General features: G+C 39.1%; 1 protein-coding gene across 1 annotated transcript in view; it reads right to left on the reverse strand.

The window, feature by feature from the left end:
* Window positions 1–3233: 3233 nt before the first annotated feature.
* VWA8 (von Willebrand factor A domain containing 8) overlaps window positions 3234–20759 on the reverse strand; it is a 142347-nt gene continuing 124821 nt past the window's right edge. The window contains 8 exon segments of the mRNA XM_042457276.1: window positions 3234–3651; window positions 5219–5457; window positions 6797–6895; window positions 8237–8395; window positions 11152–11277; window positions 16092–16200; window positions 16587–16743; window positions 19034–19142. Of these exon segments, the coding sequence (XP_042313210.1) occupies window positions 3543–3651; window positions 5219–5457; window positions 6797–6895; window positions 8237–8395; window positions 11152–11277; window positions 16092–16200; window positions 16587–16743; window positions 19034–19142 (1107 nt within the window). The 3' untranslated portion in view covers window positions 3234–3542.

The raw sequence follows: 20759 nt of genomic DNA on the forward strand, positions 1-20759 counted from the left end.
CTCATCTCCATTATTAAGCCAAAGAGCCAGCCTTGTCAAAAAACAACTCCTTGATCATGTGGCCAGAATGAATGCACAGAACGCTGTTACCTTCCCACCGAAGTGCTACCTATTTATCTACTTGGACTTTTGCATGCTTTCAAACTGCTAGGCTTAGGCTTTGCTTTAGGTCCTAATTATTACACTTCGGCTTCTCTAGCCCCTCTCCTCTTGACCAGGCATGGAGTGGCTGTTGCAGGGGGCTTCAGCGGATCTATGGTAGGTCCAGCAATGCTTGGGTTGCTGCAAAGGGAGGAAGGGAATACCAACCTCTGCAGTGCCCAAAAATTGACATACAAAGGAATGAGGCTGCGAGACAGAATGGTGTAGTGGTTTGAGTGTTGGACTCGAGCTCTGAGTCCAGGGTTCAAATTCCCACTTAGTCCATGAGAACTCATTGACTGATCAAGTCATGCTCTCTCAGCCTCAGAGGAAAGTAATGGCAAACCCCCTCTGAATAATTCCTGCCCAAAAAAACTCCACTCTTGATAGATTCATTTGGGGAAGAGACCACAAGAGCCATCCAGTCCAATCTCCTGCCATGCAGGAATTCACAATCAAAGCACTCCCAACAGATGGCCATCCAGCCTCTGTTTAAAGACCTCCTTACACATAAATGCTACCATGTTTTAAACAATTCTGTAAATGTCTATTCAGAAGTAAGTCTTACTGAGTTTGATGGAGATTATTCCCATGTAATTGTGTACCGGGTATTTTTTTAGCTGATCCCTTCAACACCACGTCTGCCCTCAGAAAGTGTAAAATATAACTCTGCTGAGGATTTATGAACATGAGAATGCATTTGTCCACTGTACTTTATTAAAAGTAAGAGGAGAAAATAAAAGATCGCTATACAGTGTTGTTCTCCAGTTACAAAGAGACCCTTCTTTATTCATTTAAATGTCCAAATTGGAAAAACAGTTCCTCATTGTCCACACACGTCTTTGGGTGCAGCAGATGGACTATTTAAAGCAGTACTTCATTGCCTGCCAATGTTGCAGAACAGGAACAAGACCAGAAAACTGACTGGCTGAAACAGTGTCAAGTGAAAGTTATAAAACAAGGAATAATGGGCATTTCCAAGAGCTAAGTTAAGACAGAAGTCTAAAAATAGGGTGGTACAGTTTTTTGGGTCTATAGTGTTCTATTTTATTTTATTGACAGAACACTTTTTGCATGCGAAACGGCTGAAGTTCTCTTGGCAGTAGTAGCCAAGTAAATTTAAAATCGCAATAAATTAATGATAAAACGGCACAAATAAAAACAGCAGCATCGGACTAGTACCCTTCAGCACATAATAAAACCAAAGTAAAATCAAATACAAATGGCATTCATCTGGTACCAAGAAGGCCATAATAAAGGCAGGTGCCAGGCAGATCTCCCTGGAGAGTGTATTCCAGAAACAGGGAGCCACCATTATTAAATCCATCACTTAGCAACTTACTTTGCTTCATCTGGTGAGTAAGAATGGAGCTGTTTCTATGCATAAAGTGATTTTAACCCAAGAAAGTGCTACATAATACTGTAGTGCGAACCAGCACAGTGCAGCAGTTTGAGTGTTGGTCTAGGACACTCTGAAACTAGAGTTCAAACCCTGACTCAGCCATGGAATTCCACTGGATGAACCTGGGCAAGTTATGCTCTTTCATCCTTAGAAGAAGACAAGGACAAACCCACTCTGAGCAAATTCCTCCAAATTCCTTATGGCAGGTTTAGTGTTGCTATAAGACAGAAATGACTTGGAAGGCACATGACAACCATACTGTACTCTGTTACCAGGAAGGCAGGACCCTGTCATGTTTTTACATATGGAGACTGGCTCTTAGGCCTTCCCTCACATAACTGAAGGCTATTTCCTTGGGAGGAAACTATTTTTCCTTTATTAATGCTCGGTTTGCCATAAGACTATTGAATGGAATGGGGTCTTCTTACCACCTACCCTTTAAATGGCATTTTTAAAATGATATTCTTAAACCACTGTAGTCTAAAAGCAGCCAAATACACCACAAGCAAAACACTCTTCTGCAGTCTGGAATGTTGTCATTCCTTAACAGTGTGTGTTTTCATCGCTGCATGATTGCCAAGAAAAAAGTGGCACTTTTACCCTTCTGCTCGGGTGGCGCCACAGAAACCACCAGCCTCTCTTGACTGGAGAAGTTTTACTTTATAAGCACATTCTCATCCAGTGGAATGTTGTTTCCCAAGATTTACGCAAAAGAAAAGGCAAGCTCATCTTGTATACAAGTCATACTTCTGTCTCTGAACACGGTTTGTAACTGGGTAGGTGTCTGTAGCTAAAGGAACTAAATAATACCTTGCAGTTTGAAATAACTGAAACAAACCAGCACAGCAATCTCTACACTTTAGCAGTTGCCTCTAGCATTCTCGCTCACAACACTGTGTATCTATTCTAGACAGCAAACACAAAGACTACTGCTTGAATTGGATTTAGACACTTCCTCAGCTGAAGATATCCTATTGTTAGACTATTTACAATCTGTTTGATTGTTCTAACAAAACAGGACATTCCAGTCCCTCTCCCCACCCTCCCCAACAAAAAGGTGTAGCTGCAATTTCTAAAATGGGTTTCCCGTCTGGTATAGAATAGAATTGCCAGACCTGAGCAGCTCTTAGGTTCATAGAATCATAGAGTTGGAAGAGACCTCAAGGGCCATTCAGTCCAACCCCCTGCCATGCAGGAACAGAGTATCAAAGCACCCCAGACAGATGGCCATCCAGCCTCTGTTTAAAAATCTCCAAAGAAGGAGACTCCAGGTTCCTCTTCTGTTCGTGTGCCATGCCTTCCCCTAAAGTAGTAGCAACTAGTGGGTTCCATGTCAATGGGATGGTGAAGCCACTTCAGATTTTAGCCCAAACTTGAAAGGGGGTAACCACTGGCTACTGGTTGTTCCCATGTCAGTGGCACAGCAAATCCTGACTTCAATCCAATACTGTAGTCTTAACAATGTTCTGAGCACAGCAAAGAGTGCTTGTTGTTTTGATGTTTTTTAAAAAAATAGAAACATGAGAAATAATAATATTAATAACAATATTTATTTATAGCCCGCCTCTCCTGGAAGGAAATGAATAAAATTATTATTATTATTATTATTATTATTATTATTATTATTATTAGGATTTATTTATATACCACCCAATATCACTTTTTGAAAATAATCACCAGAAAAATGACAGATTTTTCCACGGGAAGATATTCAGTCCAGAGCATAATATCTAGAAAACTGTGACAGGAAACCTTAGTTTATCAGAAGGCTTTGATTATGAGTGTTTTTCAAACTAGGCTTTCTACTCATGAAGAGTAGTGGGTACTTGGCAATTCAATTACAACATTTACTCCAACGTAAAGTACAATGTTTACTCCAATATAAAGCATAAGTTATTAGTGCTGCAGCTCTTAGGTTTAAACCGTCATCCTGATTACTCTGAGCTGCTTTCTATGTTTAAATTCATATGTCCAGTTATTTATTAAAAGCAGGCACTTCCTAGGCACTGGACAGCATGGTGGAGGTAAAGATCTGCTGCAAAATCTGTGGAATTTCCTTGGTATCCATAGCAATAAATGAGCGCCCTGCCGGTAGGGTCCTTTGCAACCTAGAGATCAAGAAAGAGAAAATTATCATTACAGTAAACCAGTAAAAAAGGGTTAGATGAACCCTTTTTAGAAAGGGAGTTTTAAATCCATGTGCTGTGATTGTCAACTGAAAGCCTTCAGTGGGATCCTAAAATGGAAAAAAGTGATCTTTTTCTGCACAAATATTTCTGCAACAACACAATAAAGTGTCTTGCTCTCAGATATTATTCGCCGTAGTTTTGTCATGCCCACAGTGGGCATGGCTGTCACTATAAGAATAAGCAACAGGACTGGCACTGCAGAAACTCCAGCATCAAGGACACTTAAACTATTTGATTTGAGGGACCAGCAAGGTTTTCTTCCCAGCATACGATGGACTAGCTCCATATTTGTGCACATTGACTACAGCTCCATCTTGCTTTTCTGGAAACTCTCCAGGGACAGGGAGCCAACAGCTTGAGGACTGGATTGTGCCCTAGGACCACCAGTTTGAGTAGCACCACTCTAGCAGTGTGATGGTTATGCAGTCAGACTGTAATAGGATGTCTGCTTAAAATTAACCAATGGTGTCTCTGAGCAAACTTATACACACTTCTCAGCAAATACACACTTCTCCTTGAGTAAATTTATATGCACTTCTCAGGTGGTAGGACCAATGTAGAGACACATGACTGGCTATAATATGTGTGATAAGGGCTGTAATTGCATATTGTAGGTACAAGAGGACATTTTTGGAGCACAGAATATTAGTGGTTCCCAAGAGTTATCAAGACTAAAGTATTTGTGCTGCTCTACGACTGTAATAAATGATTGATTGGTAAAGTGTTTGTCTGCCTCTTCTTTTACAATCTCCTGAATGGCATGCTTTGTGTTCTTCCAGTCGCTTTACTTATATTACTCCCTGATGATCACAGAGGTTCACAGATTCTGGTGGCCCAGTAAGCCATTATTTCAATTTGTTCTGAGGAAGGAACTGGGCAAAACCACTTCTGAGTATTCCTTGCCTAAGAAAACCCTATGAAATTCATGGGGTTGTCGTAAGTTGACAGGCAACTTGAAAGAACACAAGTACACACTTTTAACCCATTGGCACTCTGAGTTTTGTTACAGCTTATACTCAAATTCCTGCTTTTTCCAAAGTGAGGGAAACGTGCCCTTCTTCTCTTTTTGTGAAAGAGGACATACTGAGCCTCAAGGGTAGGGTGAGGTACTGAGATATTCTTGCCACACCTCTGCAGAGAAACAGGGAGCAGAAGATCTCATGTCACACTGAATTTTATAGTTGACTTATGTTTCTGCTTGCTCCATGACACCTCTATGGTGTTGTTTGCTGTTCATGGCATGAGGAGATGTGTATGTCTGGTGGGCAAAGAACTGAGTGGGCAGCCTGTCTAACTAGATGGCCAAAAGCACTTGCTCTGAGTGAGTGGATTTGTGGCCTCCGCAACAAACTAAAGGTCCCTTATTGTTATACAGAAGCAAGGTAGACTGTCTTATCCAATATACTTTTTTTTAAAACAGGAAGCTTTCTTGTCACTGCCTCAACCGCCTCTTGAATTTTCTTGCATCATGAAATCATTTACATACCTGTCTGCTTGATTCCCCAAAGATCCTATAAATATAGCAAATGCATTCACTTTGGGAACGATGGTCAAGGCTTGGGCAAACCTTGCTGGAGGGATCCCATACCGCTCAAGATTGGCATCACTTAAGACTATAACAAAGTATTCATCTGCCTCTTCCTTTACAATCTCCCGAATGGCATGCTCTGTGCCCTCCAGGGTATGATCCCCACTCATACAGAACTGAGCGTGGGCATGCATTGTCTGTGGAATACAAGAAAGCCAACAAATAGAAAAGTCATTTAACAAAAAGTCACATACAAGGGAGAAAATATTTTCCAGGGCCATTTCTGAACTGAAAAACTACTAACATATGAATCTATGTCCTAATTCTAGTAAAGGAAATACAGGAGGGTTTTTGTTGTTATTAACATCAATAAAAAGCTATACCAACCCAAGCAGTTGGTGAGAAGTCCTGCCTTCTTTGTATACATGTATCTTGTGTACCCTCTTAGTAATGTGTGAATATTGGCCAAAGAGTCATTTCAGGGTGTGGAAGCTATACATAGCTTGGGATTTCTCTCACTCTTTCTTCAGGGACACTTCTGTATATATATATATAGTCGGTCTCCACATTTGTGACTTCGACTTTTGCTGATCTGATTATTGGTGGATTTGATTTATATGATTTTAAAAATTCCTCCAGTGAGACTATGCCAGAAGTTGACTACAGAGTCATGCTGGAGGTCCTAGAAATTCCTAGAGAAAACACTCACCTAGGAGTTTATAGGTCTTTCAGCATGATCCTATGGTTAGCTTCTGGGGAATGTTGGCCATAGAGTTGTGCTATACCATAGTGTTGACCATACAGTTATGCTAGAGAACCTAGAGATTCCTAGAGAGGTGATCTCTCATGTAAAAAAGGGGGTGGAGAGGGGTTATATCCAGGTTTTTCACTTTCACAAGGGTACTGTGCCCCCCAACCCCAGTGAAAGTGGGGGGCTCATTATAATAGTAGTATAATATATTTGGGTCTAAATATCCAGATCCTAGCTAATCTTGGAAACTAAACAGGGTCAGCTCTGGTTGCTACTTGGAAGGGAGACAGGTTCAATGAATATCAGGTTCTGTAGGCTGTATTTCAGAGGAAAGAACTGGCAAAAATCACCTCTGAGTATTCCTTGACTAAGAAAAACCTATGAAATTCATGGGATTGCTGTAAGTGGACCATGTGACTACAAGGCAGGCACGCATGTACACACATGCAAACACACAATGTAAAGCTTATGTGCGTAGAAGAAAAGAGGAATGGCCATTCACCACATTAGTAATTGGTGGTAACACAATTTGCTTAGCTTTTCTACACTAATTGACTATCTGCACAGAGAACAAAAACATACATATATTATAGGAGACTAATACAGGAAGACTTTCCATGAAAACAAATGAAATATTGCTCTAAAATTGTCAGTGAAAGGTTTAAAAAACATATTTGCGTTTCATAATTCTATCCCCTCCCTTTTCAGCTTGCTTCTCACTCCGGCACACAAGACAGCAGAACTCTAGTGCTAGGTTGAAACATTTGTCAAACAATAAGTTTTACCTTCAGAATTTCTAATCTTTGCTTATTGTTTTTTGGAATTTTGTCACTCTGAACCAAGGCAATGTTGAAGCCATCTCCTGAATGTCCAGTGACGTCGTACTGCATGGCACAAAATTTAAACAAAGACAAGCGTCATCTTGCATAAGGGTTATCATGCATCATCATCATTACTGTAGGAGCAAAGATCACAGCTAACAGCTTTCTTTCCCAGCACTTCAATTTTTGTGCCCAAACTCCTGGGCCTTAGGCCAAATTATGCAAAATGAGACTAGACTATGCACATTATAGACCTTTAGTTACACATTCAAATGGTTAACACAGGTCAGTTCTGCTAAGCAAACTGGAACAGCCTGTGCTTTGCACCAACTGCTCGCATGGCCAAATCTGACACATTCATGTAGATCGATCGGGCGAAAGAAAGGAAGGAGTGAAAAAAAGAGAGACTGTATTTTACTATGAAACTATCTGGCTGCCCCTCCACCCATTGCTCAAAACATTAAGGAATAATGTGCATATTTCACATCATGTATGTCCCATGTCCAGAAGCAAATAGGCATTTTGTGTGGTGATTCCAATCAAGTGGTGCCAGGATTTGATGGATTAGGGAAGAATCAAAACCACCAGCTGATTCTCAGTGTGCCACAGCCCCACTTTCAGCAAAAGCAGAGCCTTAAAGGAAAAAACTGGGCTCCTAGAAGTCTTTGCTGCCCCTTGAGGAGGTTTACAACAACCCTTTCCCCCAGTTAAACAGATTTCCTTTTTGTGGTTTATTGAAAATCAATGTAGAAACACGCCTTTCAGCTATTATTTTATACCTAAGATCTGTGAACCTATTCATAACTGCACAAATACTGAAAGGCAGGCAGTATTACCAGCTAAATTTCTTAGTATACAGTGTATGTATGTATGTATGCATGTATGTATGTATGTATTTATAGCTAGTCCGCTCAGTCACAAAGAATCAGGGCAAGCAGAAGCATTCACTGGTCAGTGAAAGAATACTTGATACTGATATTTAAAATGTTTCCAGATACTGGAGGAGAATGGAAATATAATTTATCTTCCAAAAAATACGGCCCTATGGTTCCTTAAAGCATCCCAAATACATTTGTCACAAACTCCAATAGAAAACAGCCTACTTGCTCTTAGCATATAGAAACAGTAGAATGAACAGGACTTTACTAGAGAGGCTGCAGACAGTATTATGGTTCCTCTAACATTTCAAAGTTTTTAATATTGCCAAAATGTAGCAAACATATTAGAAGCTAACATTTAAATACAAAACAGAACTGTTTTTTGCAATGATTTGCAGAATGCCTTACCACTCCTGCTATGTACTTTTTGGTTTTGTGGGAAAGAAAAAACTTCATGAGCGTGGGAAGATGTTTTCTACTGAAATGGTATATTGTCTTTGGTACACAAAAATATACTGATAATCACCTTAAATTTCTGCTCATAATTTTCAAAGGCTTCCATGACCATGCAAACAGCTTCCATAGAACGCTCCAGCCTCCCATCAACTCCATTGAAACGGTACATGCTTCCGGAAACATCCACTACCACGCGGAGACGTTTGGGCTTCTGCTGAGGGCTCCCAAGCTTAAAGAAAACAAATACCTAACAGTAAGGATCATGAAATTGAAAGGTCAAGTGAAGTAAAAAGAGGACCATATTAGGTTAAAAAAAGAGATTGCAAAACAACAACAACAACGTTTTATGGCAAAAAACAAACAAACCCCTCATAGTATAAATCAGGGGTGAAGAGTAGGGGTCTTGCACTGACTTTCCTTCAAGCCAATGGTAAGTGCATTTTATGGTCGCCTAACAAATAATCCTTCAGTGTTCCAAATTTGGTGTTACACCTTTTTTGCTACATAATTATAGCTGTGCCACAAAAGTGATGTAGTAGCTGAAAAAGTTTACCTTTTCTTCAAGAGCAAGGTGCTACAAGAATGCATGCACTGTTTTAAAACAGACTTGGGCTTACAGGAGCATAATCCTGTTTTAACATTGCAAACACTACCTGAACACCTTGTTCCTAAAGAAATATGTCTTAAAGAAATGGCAATGACTAGGGAGCTGGGAGGAGGGCATGTCAAAAAGAAGGGGAAACCACGTATTATTCATGACCATGGTCCACTGCTGCCATGGACAAATGAGTAGATGTGGCACAAATTAGTTATGCTGCAAAGAATTTCAGCAAACACCATTTTAAGATGACAGCAGGCTGCAGACATGAGCTCTATGTCATCCTTTGTTTTAACATTGCTCCTTAGGAACAAATCTGTAGAAGTCCAGCACTAGCTCACTGTTCAGTGAATTGGACTTGGTCTTCATAAGAGTAATATGATCCTCTTAAAATGTTATTGATCATAGGTCTGCAGTAGATTTCTCTAAAGATATATAAAAGGAAGAGACTTCTGTGTTTACATTCCACATATTTGAAACAAAATCCAAGAAACACTCCACATGTGGTAGTAAATGGCTGCTTATTTTAATAAAAGGGATCTTTTATTATTCCAAAAGCAATCAGGAGCATTCTTTGACATGCATTATAGGGATAAGTCAGCTCTGAATTGTAAAGCTTCTCTGCTAAGATTATAGCCTTTAAAATGTTTGAACCGGGATTCTGGGCAACACCACACTAAGGCTGTAAAGTGGATCATTTAAAAATGAAACATCTGTTTTAACGCTTTCTGGCATGCTTCCTCGATCTGGAAAGGTATTTTATGATATGTGAAACATGATGAGCTTGAGTGTGAATTCCAAGCTACTTACGGAGAGTTTGGCAAACAGATAAAAAATACTTAGAATATCTGTTTGATGTAACCAGTTTCTCATTTCATTCTTCACTGAATCACCATCTGAGTATTTTGTTTTGAATTCTCTCCGTTTCCCAGTGCGATAGACATGCTTTTCACAATTCATTTGTTTGCTCTCATTATTTATCATTCATTTCAATCCAGAAGAGTGGGAGCAGACATAACACGAGGGTGGAATTTATCTGGAAACACTAAGCTTATCAGAAGCACTCTGAAATTAAATGAGTTGCAGGTGATGGCCACGGGCTGCAGTCTAACTCTCCACATACACATAAAGCCTATACTTCTCTCCAAGAATAACAGCCTACTATGCAACCTTCTGAACGGTAACCACAGAGCTGACACAGATTTTCATCTAAACTCTCGCCAGTGAAAGCCAAATTGGACGTGGCAGTGGGAGATCTATTAACAGTGGAAACCTTTATGGTTAATTTAAATGAGTATTACACGCAAAGCAAACAGGAGCTTTGCAAAGAGAAGTTTCATAGAAAAAAACAAACATGTTTCTGCTCTGTGTGGATTCAGGACTTGTATATTTCACCTAACGCAATGGACAGACTGTGGAGTTCCAACCAAGAAACAGTAAATGCAATCTTTGATTGTTGTTTTGTTTTTCATCATAAAAGCAACTTGAAATTCATACAGTTTGCTGTTTTAACCTTGAGACTGAATTTAACTGCAGGTCTCAAGGCCACAACACCAGGTCCAATTTTTGAACTTATTTGTTGTTGTTTTTTCATCCCTGATTTTTTTTTATGCAACCTAGAATGAGGAGGAATTCAAAAGCTTGAATACTTTTGTTACATTTTGGTGGTGCTAATAAAGATTTTAACTCCAAGCTTGGATTTTATTTTTATTCATGGATCATCATGCTAGTACTGTAACATTAAAATATCCACTAAACAGTGATACTTTTACTGTATTGGCCCATCCAAAATGCACAACATACATGTTGCAAGCATTTGAAGCGCCACTGACTTCTTCATCAGGCAAGGTGTTAAAAACCATACAGGAGGGGGAAAAACCTGAAGATGTTACTCATGACCTGCATTTTTCTGTTTTTGTTTTCAGTTCAGATGCTATGGAGGAGTATCTCTTGCAGGCTGGCACCTCCTTCTGGCCATATGGCTACTGGGAGAGTCTCAAAGTCTAGGAAACTTAACATCAATTTGCAAAACGAAATGATACTTCCTTTGCAATCCAATATATAAAAATTGTTCTGGGCACAAAAGGGAGGGTTAATCTACTCTTGTGCTACAATCCATATTAGTAGAGTAGGCATTAAAATGCTAAAAGGAAGAGGTCTGATTACAGTCATAATGTGTATTTCAGGCACAAAAGCTAGGAAGGGGAGGGGATGATTTATGGCGCAATCTCCAAGATTCTCTGGGACATGTATGAATAAAATGAAAGGAGATGGGTGGAAATTTTGCCCATAACACGAAATGTATTCAGTCGATGACAAACAGAACATGAAGGGCATGAAAAGAGCCAGTGCCCAATTGAATCATTATATTGCCCCAGTTAACTTACTTGTGGGTCAAGTTCTCCCCGTCGCTTATAAATGGCTTTTTCACCTGTTAGGCTGTCAATTATCTTTGCATCATCCAGTTCTCCAATTGCCTGATTCCTTAGCCATTGCCTCTCCTTTCCTTTGGCCTGTGGAGGAAAACAGAAAGAAATAAAGAGAACACAGATTCATAGAGTTACTTTTTATGTTTTTAAGGAAGGCAGTTCTTAAAATTATTAAAAGGTTTGGCACAAATGCCTGAAATCAAAACATCAACAGGGACATCTTTCACCATCTCTTCATTTTCAGCACTCAGATCTTCAAACACATGTAATTTTAAATTTGTACCACAAAAAGCTAGCTTTTAACAATCTTAATTTTAAAAGGTGGCTGCTCAAGTTCTGTTTAATAATCCATGTGATTTCAGCAGTCCGGAAAATCTCTGCTTCAAAAGAGAACCTCCTTATTTATTCAGCAAATCCTAAGCAAAGTCAGAGACTCAACTTATTTAGAACTGGAACATGGATGAACCAAAAATGCTCACATTTCTTGAGACTGCTGTTCTTGACTTTGAGACATGTCAGAGAAAGGAAAACGGTGGGAAGCAAACCGTTCTTAAATGTTTAACTAGGACCATAACTCCCATATACACTCCTAACAGTGTGAGATGCACTTTAGGTGAAGAAAGCCTGTTAATATGACCCTCAAAATCCAGTCAGCTTCCAGTCATTTGTTGGATTATAGTGAGATGAACCGGCTCAACTGCACCAGTGGAGGGATATTCAGACAAAATCCTGTTCTGCCCTTGCGACTTGACAGTTAGCAGGGTGGCCTTTTTAGTGTCCCCACTAATGATTAATAACTACTTAGGAGATGGCCTTTCAACTTTTCACTCAACTGTTGTAATGGTTTCTCTATTACTAGTTTCAGTGACATAAATATTTTCCTTGTCAACTAGATTTACTTAATCACTTTAGCAGAGCTGCTGTCACTCCTTATCTGCCTATTGCAAATGGCAGCTCTCCTGCTCACTCCAAAGGATGTGAGAACAGACTGCTAAAACAATCTGAGTTCTTCCATGACCATTGCTGAATCCTTGGCTAGATGGCCAAATAAGACAAGGCACTAATCACACAAATAACAATTGGCCTTTTAAAACTAAGTGGCAGGTACAGATAGAGACCTAGTGTGGGGAATGGAAGGATTTAACTTTTTGCAACTTGTTGTGATCCCAGTCCTAATGAGGGCTCTCTCGCATTTGCTATTTGCATAATGTTCTCCCTCTATTATTTTCTCCCGTTGAAGTCCATCCTGTGGAAAAACTGCAGCAAGGGAGTCAAACTCAAATCAATGGAAGATCCAGATTCCCTATTCACTATATTCCTAGGAACCATATACACAATTCTTTTGGCAAAAACCCCAAGCTGCTGCTAACCCAAGAAACAGTAACAACCACTACATTCACATTGCATTTTCAGGTGTCCAAAACACACTACACATGCACTGTCCAGTCACAATCCCTGTAAGATTTGTTATAGTTGTTGTTGTTTCTTCAACTCGTCTCTGATTTACTGTAAATCAGGCTGCTCCACCCCTTCCTCTTCCAAGCCATGGGCAGCTGCCTTACTCAAGAGAGCAGGGTGTTTGCTGTTGTTGGGTGCCGCCAAGTCATTTCTGACATATGGCAACACTAAGATGAGCCTCTCTCATAGGGTTTTCCTTGGAAGTTTCTTTGGGTTGTGTGTATGTGTGTGTGCCACTGCCATCCTCTGAGGGGATTTGAGCCCTGGCCTCCAGAGTCATAGTCCAATGCTCAAATCACAACACCACGCTGATAAACCTTGTAAGATAAACCAGTATTACTGTCTTGCAAGCTGAAGAAGGAGAAGAGATTGAGGAGGGTGGGAGAAACTTGTCAAAGGCAATTTGGTTAGTACACAGCAGAGGCAATATTCAAATTCAGAATAACTTCCAGATTTATAACTCTTAACTACTATACCATGCAACCTACATAGCCCAATAAAACCTCCAGGCATTAAATGTAGCACCACTGTTTTAAATGATGCCATGTTTGATTTTAGCCCTAGTTCCTCTTTCTTTTCCTTTACTTCAGATCTCCTCTGCCCTTGTTTAAATAGAGTAACAGAGGGCTGAACGGCTTTAGTCTTGATTTAGCAGCATACAAAAAATATATCATATAATAGAGTAACTCTATTTATGCTACTGGAGTTTATCAGAAGGGTAATATTCATGTCTGACAAAAACAAAACATGATAAAAGCTCTGTCTTGGGAAACAGCCACTCAGAAATGGAAACTGCTATCTTTAACGTATGAGACTTGGCCTATTTCTCTAATAATAAACAGAGGGTCAAGCTGCATCAGACTATAAACAGGGGCTTCCCCTTAACTTGCCGCAGCTTCCTACATATATAGATAACTACCCGTCAGCTGCGACACACTATTTCTTTCTAACACGTTTTCTGTGAGTTGATTTTTTCCTTTTTGGAGGAGCATTCCAGTGAGCCTCTTGCTAGCAGTTTGAAGTGATGCAACCAAACACAGGTTTATCACCTCAGTGAGAACTAGGTCTAAACCAATGGGGTCAACACATCCTGTACCATCACAATCACACACAAATAAGCAAGCTGCTCCATTCCAAAGTTTGGCTAGTCTTTTCCTTCTTTGTGTGTTATAGACAGCAGGGAATGTCTGCTTCCTTCATCAAATGGTTTTGTTACACATTTCCCAGGAGGACAACCCACCCTCAGGAAACAGAGTACACTACACTTTCCCCTTGAACTTTTAACAACCTTTTGTAAGTCCAAGAGAAAACGGATGTACTTCCTTCACTGATAACATGGCAAGGGCTCCACAGCAAAAGCAAGAGAGGATACAGCAGACACTCTCTGATGCTGTTAAAGCATCACTGTGGCCACCACAAGCTACACCCTCCTTCCTCATGCGCCAAGTCTCTGCATGATGTTCATCACCATCCTTCATTTGCAGTTTTGAATGCATCCTACATTGTACCTCTCTATGCAAGAAATCTGGGTTTTAAGCTTTAACAATGCCATACTTAAGTTTCAAAGGACAGGTACAAATTTTTAAAATCATAACATTATTATTGATACAAGCCGGAAAAATGGAGCATTTAAAAATGGAAAGTTTATTCACTTTGATCAAGAATTTTCCTGGGAAAAAAGCAGCTAAGACAAATAAAATACATTGCCCTACACATAATCATCACAATTTAGGGCTGCAATCATATTTCAGAATTTGCATCAGCCCCTTGTAATCTCTGCAAAATATGAACAGCTTGAATTTAACAAAGGGATTTCATTCACCATTTGCAAATTAAAGCTTATCTTGAATCTCTCTGTGCATCATTTTTTGGCTCTTTCCTCTTTCAGACAGCACAACAGATGTCAAGAGACACCCACAGCACCACTTCCAAACACAGCTGAGGAATCGCTTACCCTTTGTATAATAGCCCTTGAACACAATGACACAACACTGGTGTATCAGGCAACCATGACATAAATCAACATCTCCTATAAAACCAAGTGCTGCAAGTTGAACAATACAATTATCTCCTTGTATTTAAGTGTTTTGAGTCTGCCTGCTCCATTTTTCCTGGAAGGCTATCACTGTCATTTATACTCTCATGTTCCTCCTTCCACAAAGCTCAGACAGCATAAGTGGGAATTATACAATGTACAGGAATCCACATTTTGGTCTGTTCTCCTAACTACTGCTTTATGAAGCAATACAGTGGGAATTGCGGTGTTCAAGGTTAAAGAGAGCTGTCATGTACAAGTATCAAGAGATAACCCAGTTCATTAAAAAATGACTTCCTCAAAAATATCTAAGCAAACTCATGTTGGGGATCAGCCATGCTTTGAAGCCAGGCTTCCTTAGCTCAAGTCCTATAATTTACTACTTGTAATGTAATCCTGGTCACAGAGAGCTGTGGCATCGGTTTAGTTCATATGTGAACACAGACCTCAGGAAACAGCAGATTTCTGCTGCTCTTTTTCATTCCATGGATTGATTTTGCCCTGTATTCTGCCCTGCCTTTCAGTCTAATTTGGAGAATTTCTTAAATTATTGAACTGGCACATAAGGAGCTTTCTCATTGCTGATAATGTAACTGTTGTACAGATGTTACTACTGTATGATCAGATGAACTTTCCTTTTTATGTGGCAGCTTAATTAAGGCTTAATTAATGCACACATGCACTGGTGCATATCAGTGACATGGAATGTGTGTGTGTGAGAGTGTGTTTCTGAAAATTGTAGCAAACTGTATAGTAGAATACACAGTGATCTGAACAATGACACACTAAAGCATTGGTGCTCTAGACTAGTTATTTTTGAACACAAGAAGAAATTTGGATGAAGAAGCACAACTATTTCACAACACTTTATGACACTAGTGCTGATTACAGTACACTTGAGAAATATCCACTGCATAATTCAACTCTATTCAAAAGTATTGTGTTCAAAGGATATGAAGAGATAGAATTTTATATCTTCTAACTTTATATTTAGGTAGACCGTTTATGTTTTTGGCAGCTGTATGTGGCCATCAGCAAGTGGTGAACATGAACATATCAACCATTCCTTAATTTATGCAAACTACCACTAAATTAATTCCAAGTGGAACACATAGAACAAATCTCACAACACAGAGATCATTTGCTATGTATTCATGCTACAGTTTTTGTGGGGTTTTGGGGCTATGTGGCCATGTTCTAGAATGCCGGCCATAAAAGCCTTCGACTATTCATGCTACAGTGACTCTTTCAGTATTTTGGCTGAAATAAAAGCTGCTACTTGCTAAGAACTGGAAAGCAATTACTTCCTTCAGGTTAACAGATGGAGATGGCCAGCTGGCTACTGGGTGCAGTGGTTGAGAAGAGGAATTTTTTAAAAAATCAGTTTTAAAAGGTCAATGATTACCTGCAGGTTATCCAAAATAATTCGGAGCAAGTGAACTTGCCGTCGGACAGCTCCAGAGAACCTTTCATATGTAGATGCATCATATTCACTCATCTGAATCTCTCGTAATCTGAAGCAGAACACAGAACTGAATAAATAACAAGAACAACACATAGCTAATAAAAGGCTCAGCAGTGTTGTTAACTGTAAAAGAAATGCTACAGGACATTATAAATCAGGCCCAACCTAATCTGTAACAAATAACAGCAAAACTTTAAAGCCTCATTATCACCGCCTTCATTTGCCTGTGCAAAGAAGGTCTGTCAAATAACCTGGAGATCAGGCAAATGATATCCAGTGCTTCTGCTTTGCCAAAGAAAAAGTTGGTGGTGGGGGAGATAATTCTTAGAGCTATACTCCTCCAGATTCATTAAAACACCAAAGACTAGCAAATTCCTTCTAAAGCCTCCATTATAGGAAAGGAAATACAATATACAATCATGGTTGGATATTAACCTCTGCTTGAAAGCCTTTTCACCCATCTCCCTGGCAGCTTTCTTTACTTCTTCAGGCACAGCATCCTTCTCAGCCTGAGACACTTGGTACACTTTGTGGCCAGCATCCAGTCGATATGGACCCCCCTTGCCACCCAAACCAGCAGTGTCTCTCCCACCTAAAACAAAACAAAACAAAAAAAAAGGTGCTTTTGATCATGGTTCGACAAGAATCCTACAGTTTTCTAAAGCACAATGCATTATTTATTTGTGAATACTGAAAAGTATTTCAGGAAGGCATCATATTCAATATCAGGTTACTTACTTCACTGTACTGTAGGCTCAGCGAGCTCATATAAATGTAACACAATTCATCGAAGTAAACAGTAAAAATGTGCTAATTTATATGATAATAGCTCATTGATCTAAAGATTGTTTCACTCCTCTTCCCTATGACTCAAACCTTGACACTACTTAGGACCCAAGGCAAGACTTGTAGAAAGAGTTGGAGACAAAGAGCATCCTTCATGGGTCAGATCAGATCCACATGTGAGAGGTCTCTACCACCAATAACAAACTAGGCAAAACCCTGATGAATTTCATCTGTAACACCATTACTACAGTACATGTCTCTCTACTTCCAATGATTTTGGGAAAACTGGCCAGATGGAGGATGAGTTATATTTGTTCTTTATTCCTCTGCTCATGTAAAGTTGCCACTCGTATAAAGATCTTTAAGGTACTCTTCTTAACAGGCTCTCTTGCATTACAACTCTTTAAGATTTCTTAACTCTTATGACTCTTAACCAAGAACTATGAACTAAATCAGTAGATCAGTAAACACTTGGTGTAAGTGATATACAGGCCTGGGTGCCTTAAAACATTTGATTTTAAATTATAATTTAGCAGGATAGACAGAAGACTCAGATTGCCTACCTCCACACACCCCTGATCATAGTAATCTTGTCTCATTTCAGAAGCTATGAAGAGTTGTCTCTTCAGAAGATGGGAGAGTGCTATATATGTGTGTGTAAATCTAGAAATTTTAGTCAAAAATTGACCCCAAAAAAACCTAGGTCGATTTATCCACAGGTCACTGTAAGTACTGTACTTTAACTCTTAATTTTTTAAAAAAGGATCCATACCCCGGTGAAAGGTGAGAGCTTAATACTTTCTTGGAGCACCTAAAAGAAGCATCAACCCCCTCTACTATCTCATCTATCTAGGGTGAGCATAGTTATGCCTGCTAGAATTTTGTATGTTCTTTGGCATTGTTTCCCTTTGCTTCATCCTTTACATCCTTTGTTACATACTGCTAAGTTTTATCTTTGACTCATCCACAAGTCTTATCAAAATCCATGATTTTGGCCCTAAAACCTGCCCTTGACTTATACATGAGGTTGACTTATAGTAGAGTATATATGGTAGCAGTTAATATCAGAAACTTCCAATTAGTGGTAGGGAAGAAATCTTCCTGAAATCCTGGCTGGTCAGAGTTGGTAATAATGGGGTAGATTGACCAATGGAAAATGGTTACCGTATATACTCGATTATAAGTCGACCTCATGTATAAGTCGAGGGCAGGTTTGGGTACCAGAATTATGGATTTTGATATGACCCTTGAATAGGTTGAGGGTAGAATTTAGGGGCATATAACAAAGGATCTAAAGGATGAAGCAAAGCAAAACAATGTCAAATAACTTCCAAAATTTAAGCAGACTTAAATCTTTGTGCTCACTCTTAAGGCTGGATGGATGAGAAAGTAGAGGGGGTCAGGGCAGATTATGCTCTTGACTTCACCATGGGATGGTTCCTTCTTTTAAATAAAAGTTAAGATACAGTACTTACATTGACCCATGGATAAGTCGACTCAGGTTTTTGGGGTCAATTTTTTGACCTAAATTTCTAGACTTATACATGAGTATATACAGTATATTATTATGTCTACTCCCATCACATTTATATTTCATACACTGGATTTCCCACCAACCTTATAGATTCATCCATCAAGATATCTGCTAGGATTGGATAGATAAAAATTCACATGAAACCAACAGGATGAGAATAGGGTATATCTACAGATCACTGTAACACATTGTGGGAAATGGCAGGTGATGGAAAATACATTCTGACCAGTTAAATATTAAGGAAAAAGGACTCCTCTAATACACACACAATCTGTACATATATTCAGAAAGAATTATATTTATTTTGAAGAAATAAATTTCACATAAAGGGGGATAAAAGCAGCTGGTGAGAAGGAGTAAGAAAATCCTGTAAAAAGAAAGTAAACTGTAGTGCTGCTTCCACAAAAGTTCCCAGAGAATCAGCAAACCAAAGAGGAGGAGGACACAATTTCACCTCAAGGAACTATAACCTATTACTCAACAGCACTTGGTACACAGAACACTTCTGAAATGCAGCCTGATCATTCATTTGGAGTCAGATGAGCAAACAATTATTTTGTACCTGTTCCTCCAGCCCATGTATTTCCACCAACATGAGGGGCATTGTCTCGGTCTATCTTCCCATGCTTGGGAGAACTAACATCCAAACCACTGTCTCTTTCGATAGTTATCTGTTGAGGCAAAACCAAAACGTGCTGCAAAGGATGGATAGAAAATAATGCATTGTGCCTCATTTATAAGGCCTACATGTAGAACAGTCTTGACAAGTTAGTATTCCTTTGCCTAAGGATGGATGATGCAAGGCATTAAATAATAGACACCCAGGAAAGAAAAAGGTCAGTGCTATATCTAGGGCACCAAAAGAGTGTATATGAGTCAAACCGTATCATGCCATACATTGAAGAAGGGTACCTGTTCTGGGGATCTGAACTCCACACAGAAATTAAAGGGGGAGGGGGGAGTGAATGAAAGCAGTTTATCTGACTTTTTGTCAAAATGGTTTTTATGTACACTGACATCTGAGATATCAGTTCTCAAAATATAGAGATGTCTGCACTTGTCATCTTCTAAAAGAAATTCATTCATCATAATAGAGCAAATAAGCCAAATGTAAACCTAGTGTGGTGTAGTGGTTTGGGTGCTGGAATAGGACACTGGGAGACCTGGGTTTGAATCCCCACTCAGCCATAGAAACCAACTGAATGACCTTGGGCAAATCACACTCTCTCAACCTCAGAGGGAGGCAAGGGCAAACAAAGATTGCGTGCAAAACAAAATTCATGTAAGCTATTTCTCTTCCAGAAAAACACCATAACACAATTTAAAAATACATCACCAAGAACACAGCTAGGATTTCATCCTATAATTACTACATTAATCAGAGTCATTCTTATCTTTATCATTAACCAAACATTGCTGAAGTTGTTCAGGCCTAGTTTAATGGGAAAGAGAAATTTTAATCAGTGAGGACAGAAGCTATCAGCACAATCTTTATATGTTCAGGCTGACTGGGTTCTTGTGTGTAATTGTAACAGTGAATCAGAAAGAAAATACACAAGACAGCATTGATAATATATGCCATTTTATTATATTTTATATTATATTATGTTTTGGCTGAATAACTATTGTTGACTTATGGGGTTTTTCAAACTTATCATGGGGTTTTCTTGGCAGGATTTGTTCAAAGATGGTGGATTTGCCCATGCCTACCTCTAAGACTGTGACTTCCCCAGGGTCACCCAATAGGTTTCCATAGCTGAACGGGGGTTTGAACACTGGTCTCCCAGTGTCCTTGTCTAACATACAAACCACTATGCCATGCTGGTTCTCTACAAAAATTATAAGGATATTTTCTATAAGATAGTTCAATTACAATATATATTTGTAATATTCAAATATGAAGGTTTGTTAAACACTATAAATTGCCCATTTATAGAGCAAGTACCCGCTTTGAAGTTAAAGCTGGTACTTTGATCAGACTTTACATCAACATTATTATAAATGCATTCTTTACTTTTTAATCTCTGGTGAATATTCATTAAAACACCCATTCTTCACTAAAGCACCCATTCAGAAAGCAGTAATATTAAACAAAATAATGTAATAGTCATTTCAGGAGAAAATAATTCCTGTAATATTCTTTATGTAACTGGATTCAGTGGATCTATTCACCAAACCCTTTCAACTTTGCAACATATTTTGTGTGCATGCAGAAATGCAACATCCATCTCCCTTTTTTGTGTATAAGGACTCTCATTTTCACCTTTATAAGGTGGTTTTGCTCCAGA

This window comes from Sceloporus undulatus, chromosome 3 (genome assembly GCF_019175285.1).
Source record: "Sceloporus undulatus isolate JIND9_A2432 ecotype Alabama chromosome 3, SceUnd_v1.1, whole genome shotgun sequence".
NCBI lineage: Eukaryota > Metazoa > Chordata > Lepidosauria > Squamata > Phrynosomatidae > Sceloporus > Sceloporus undulatus.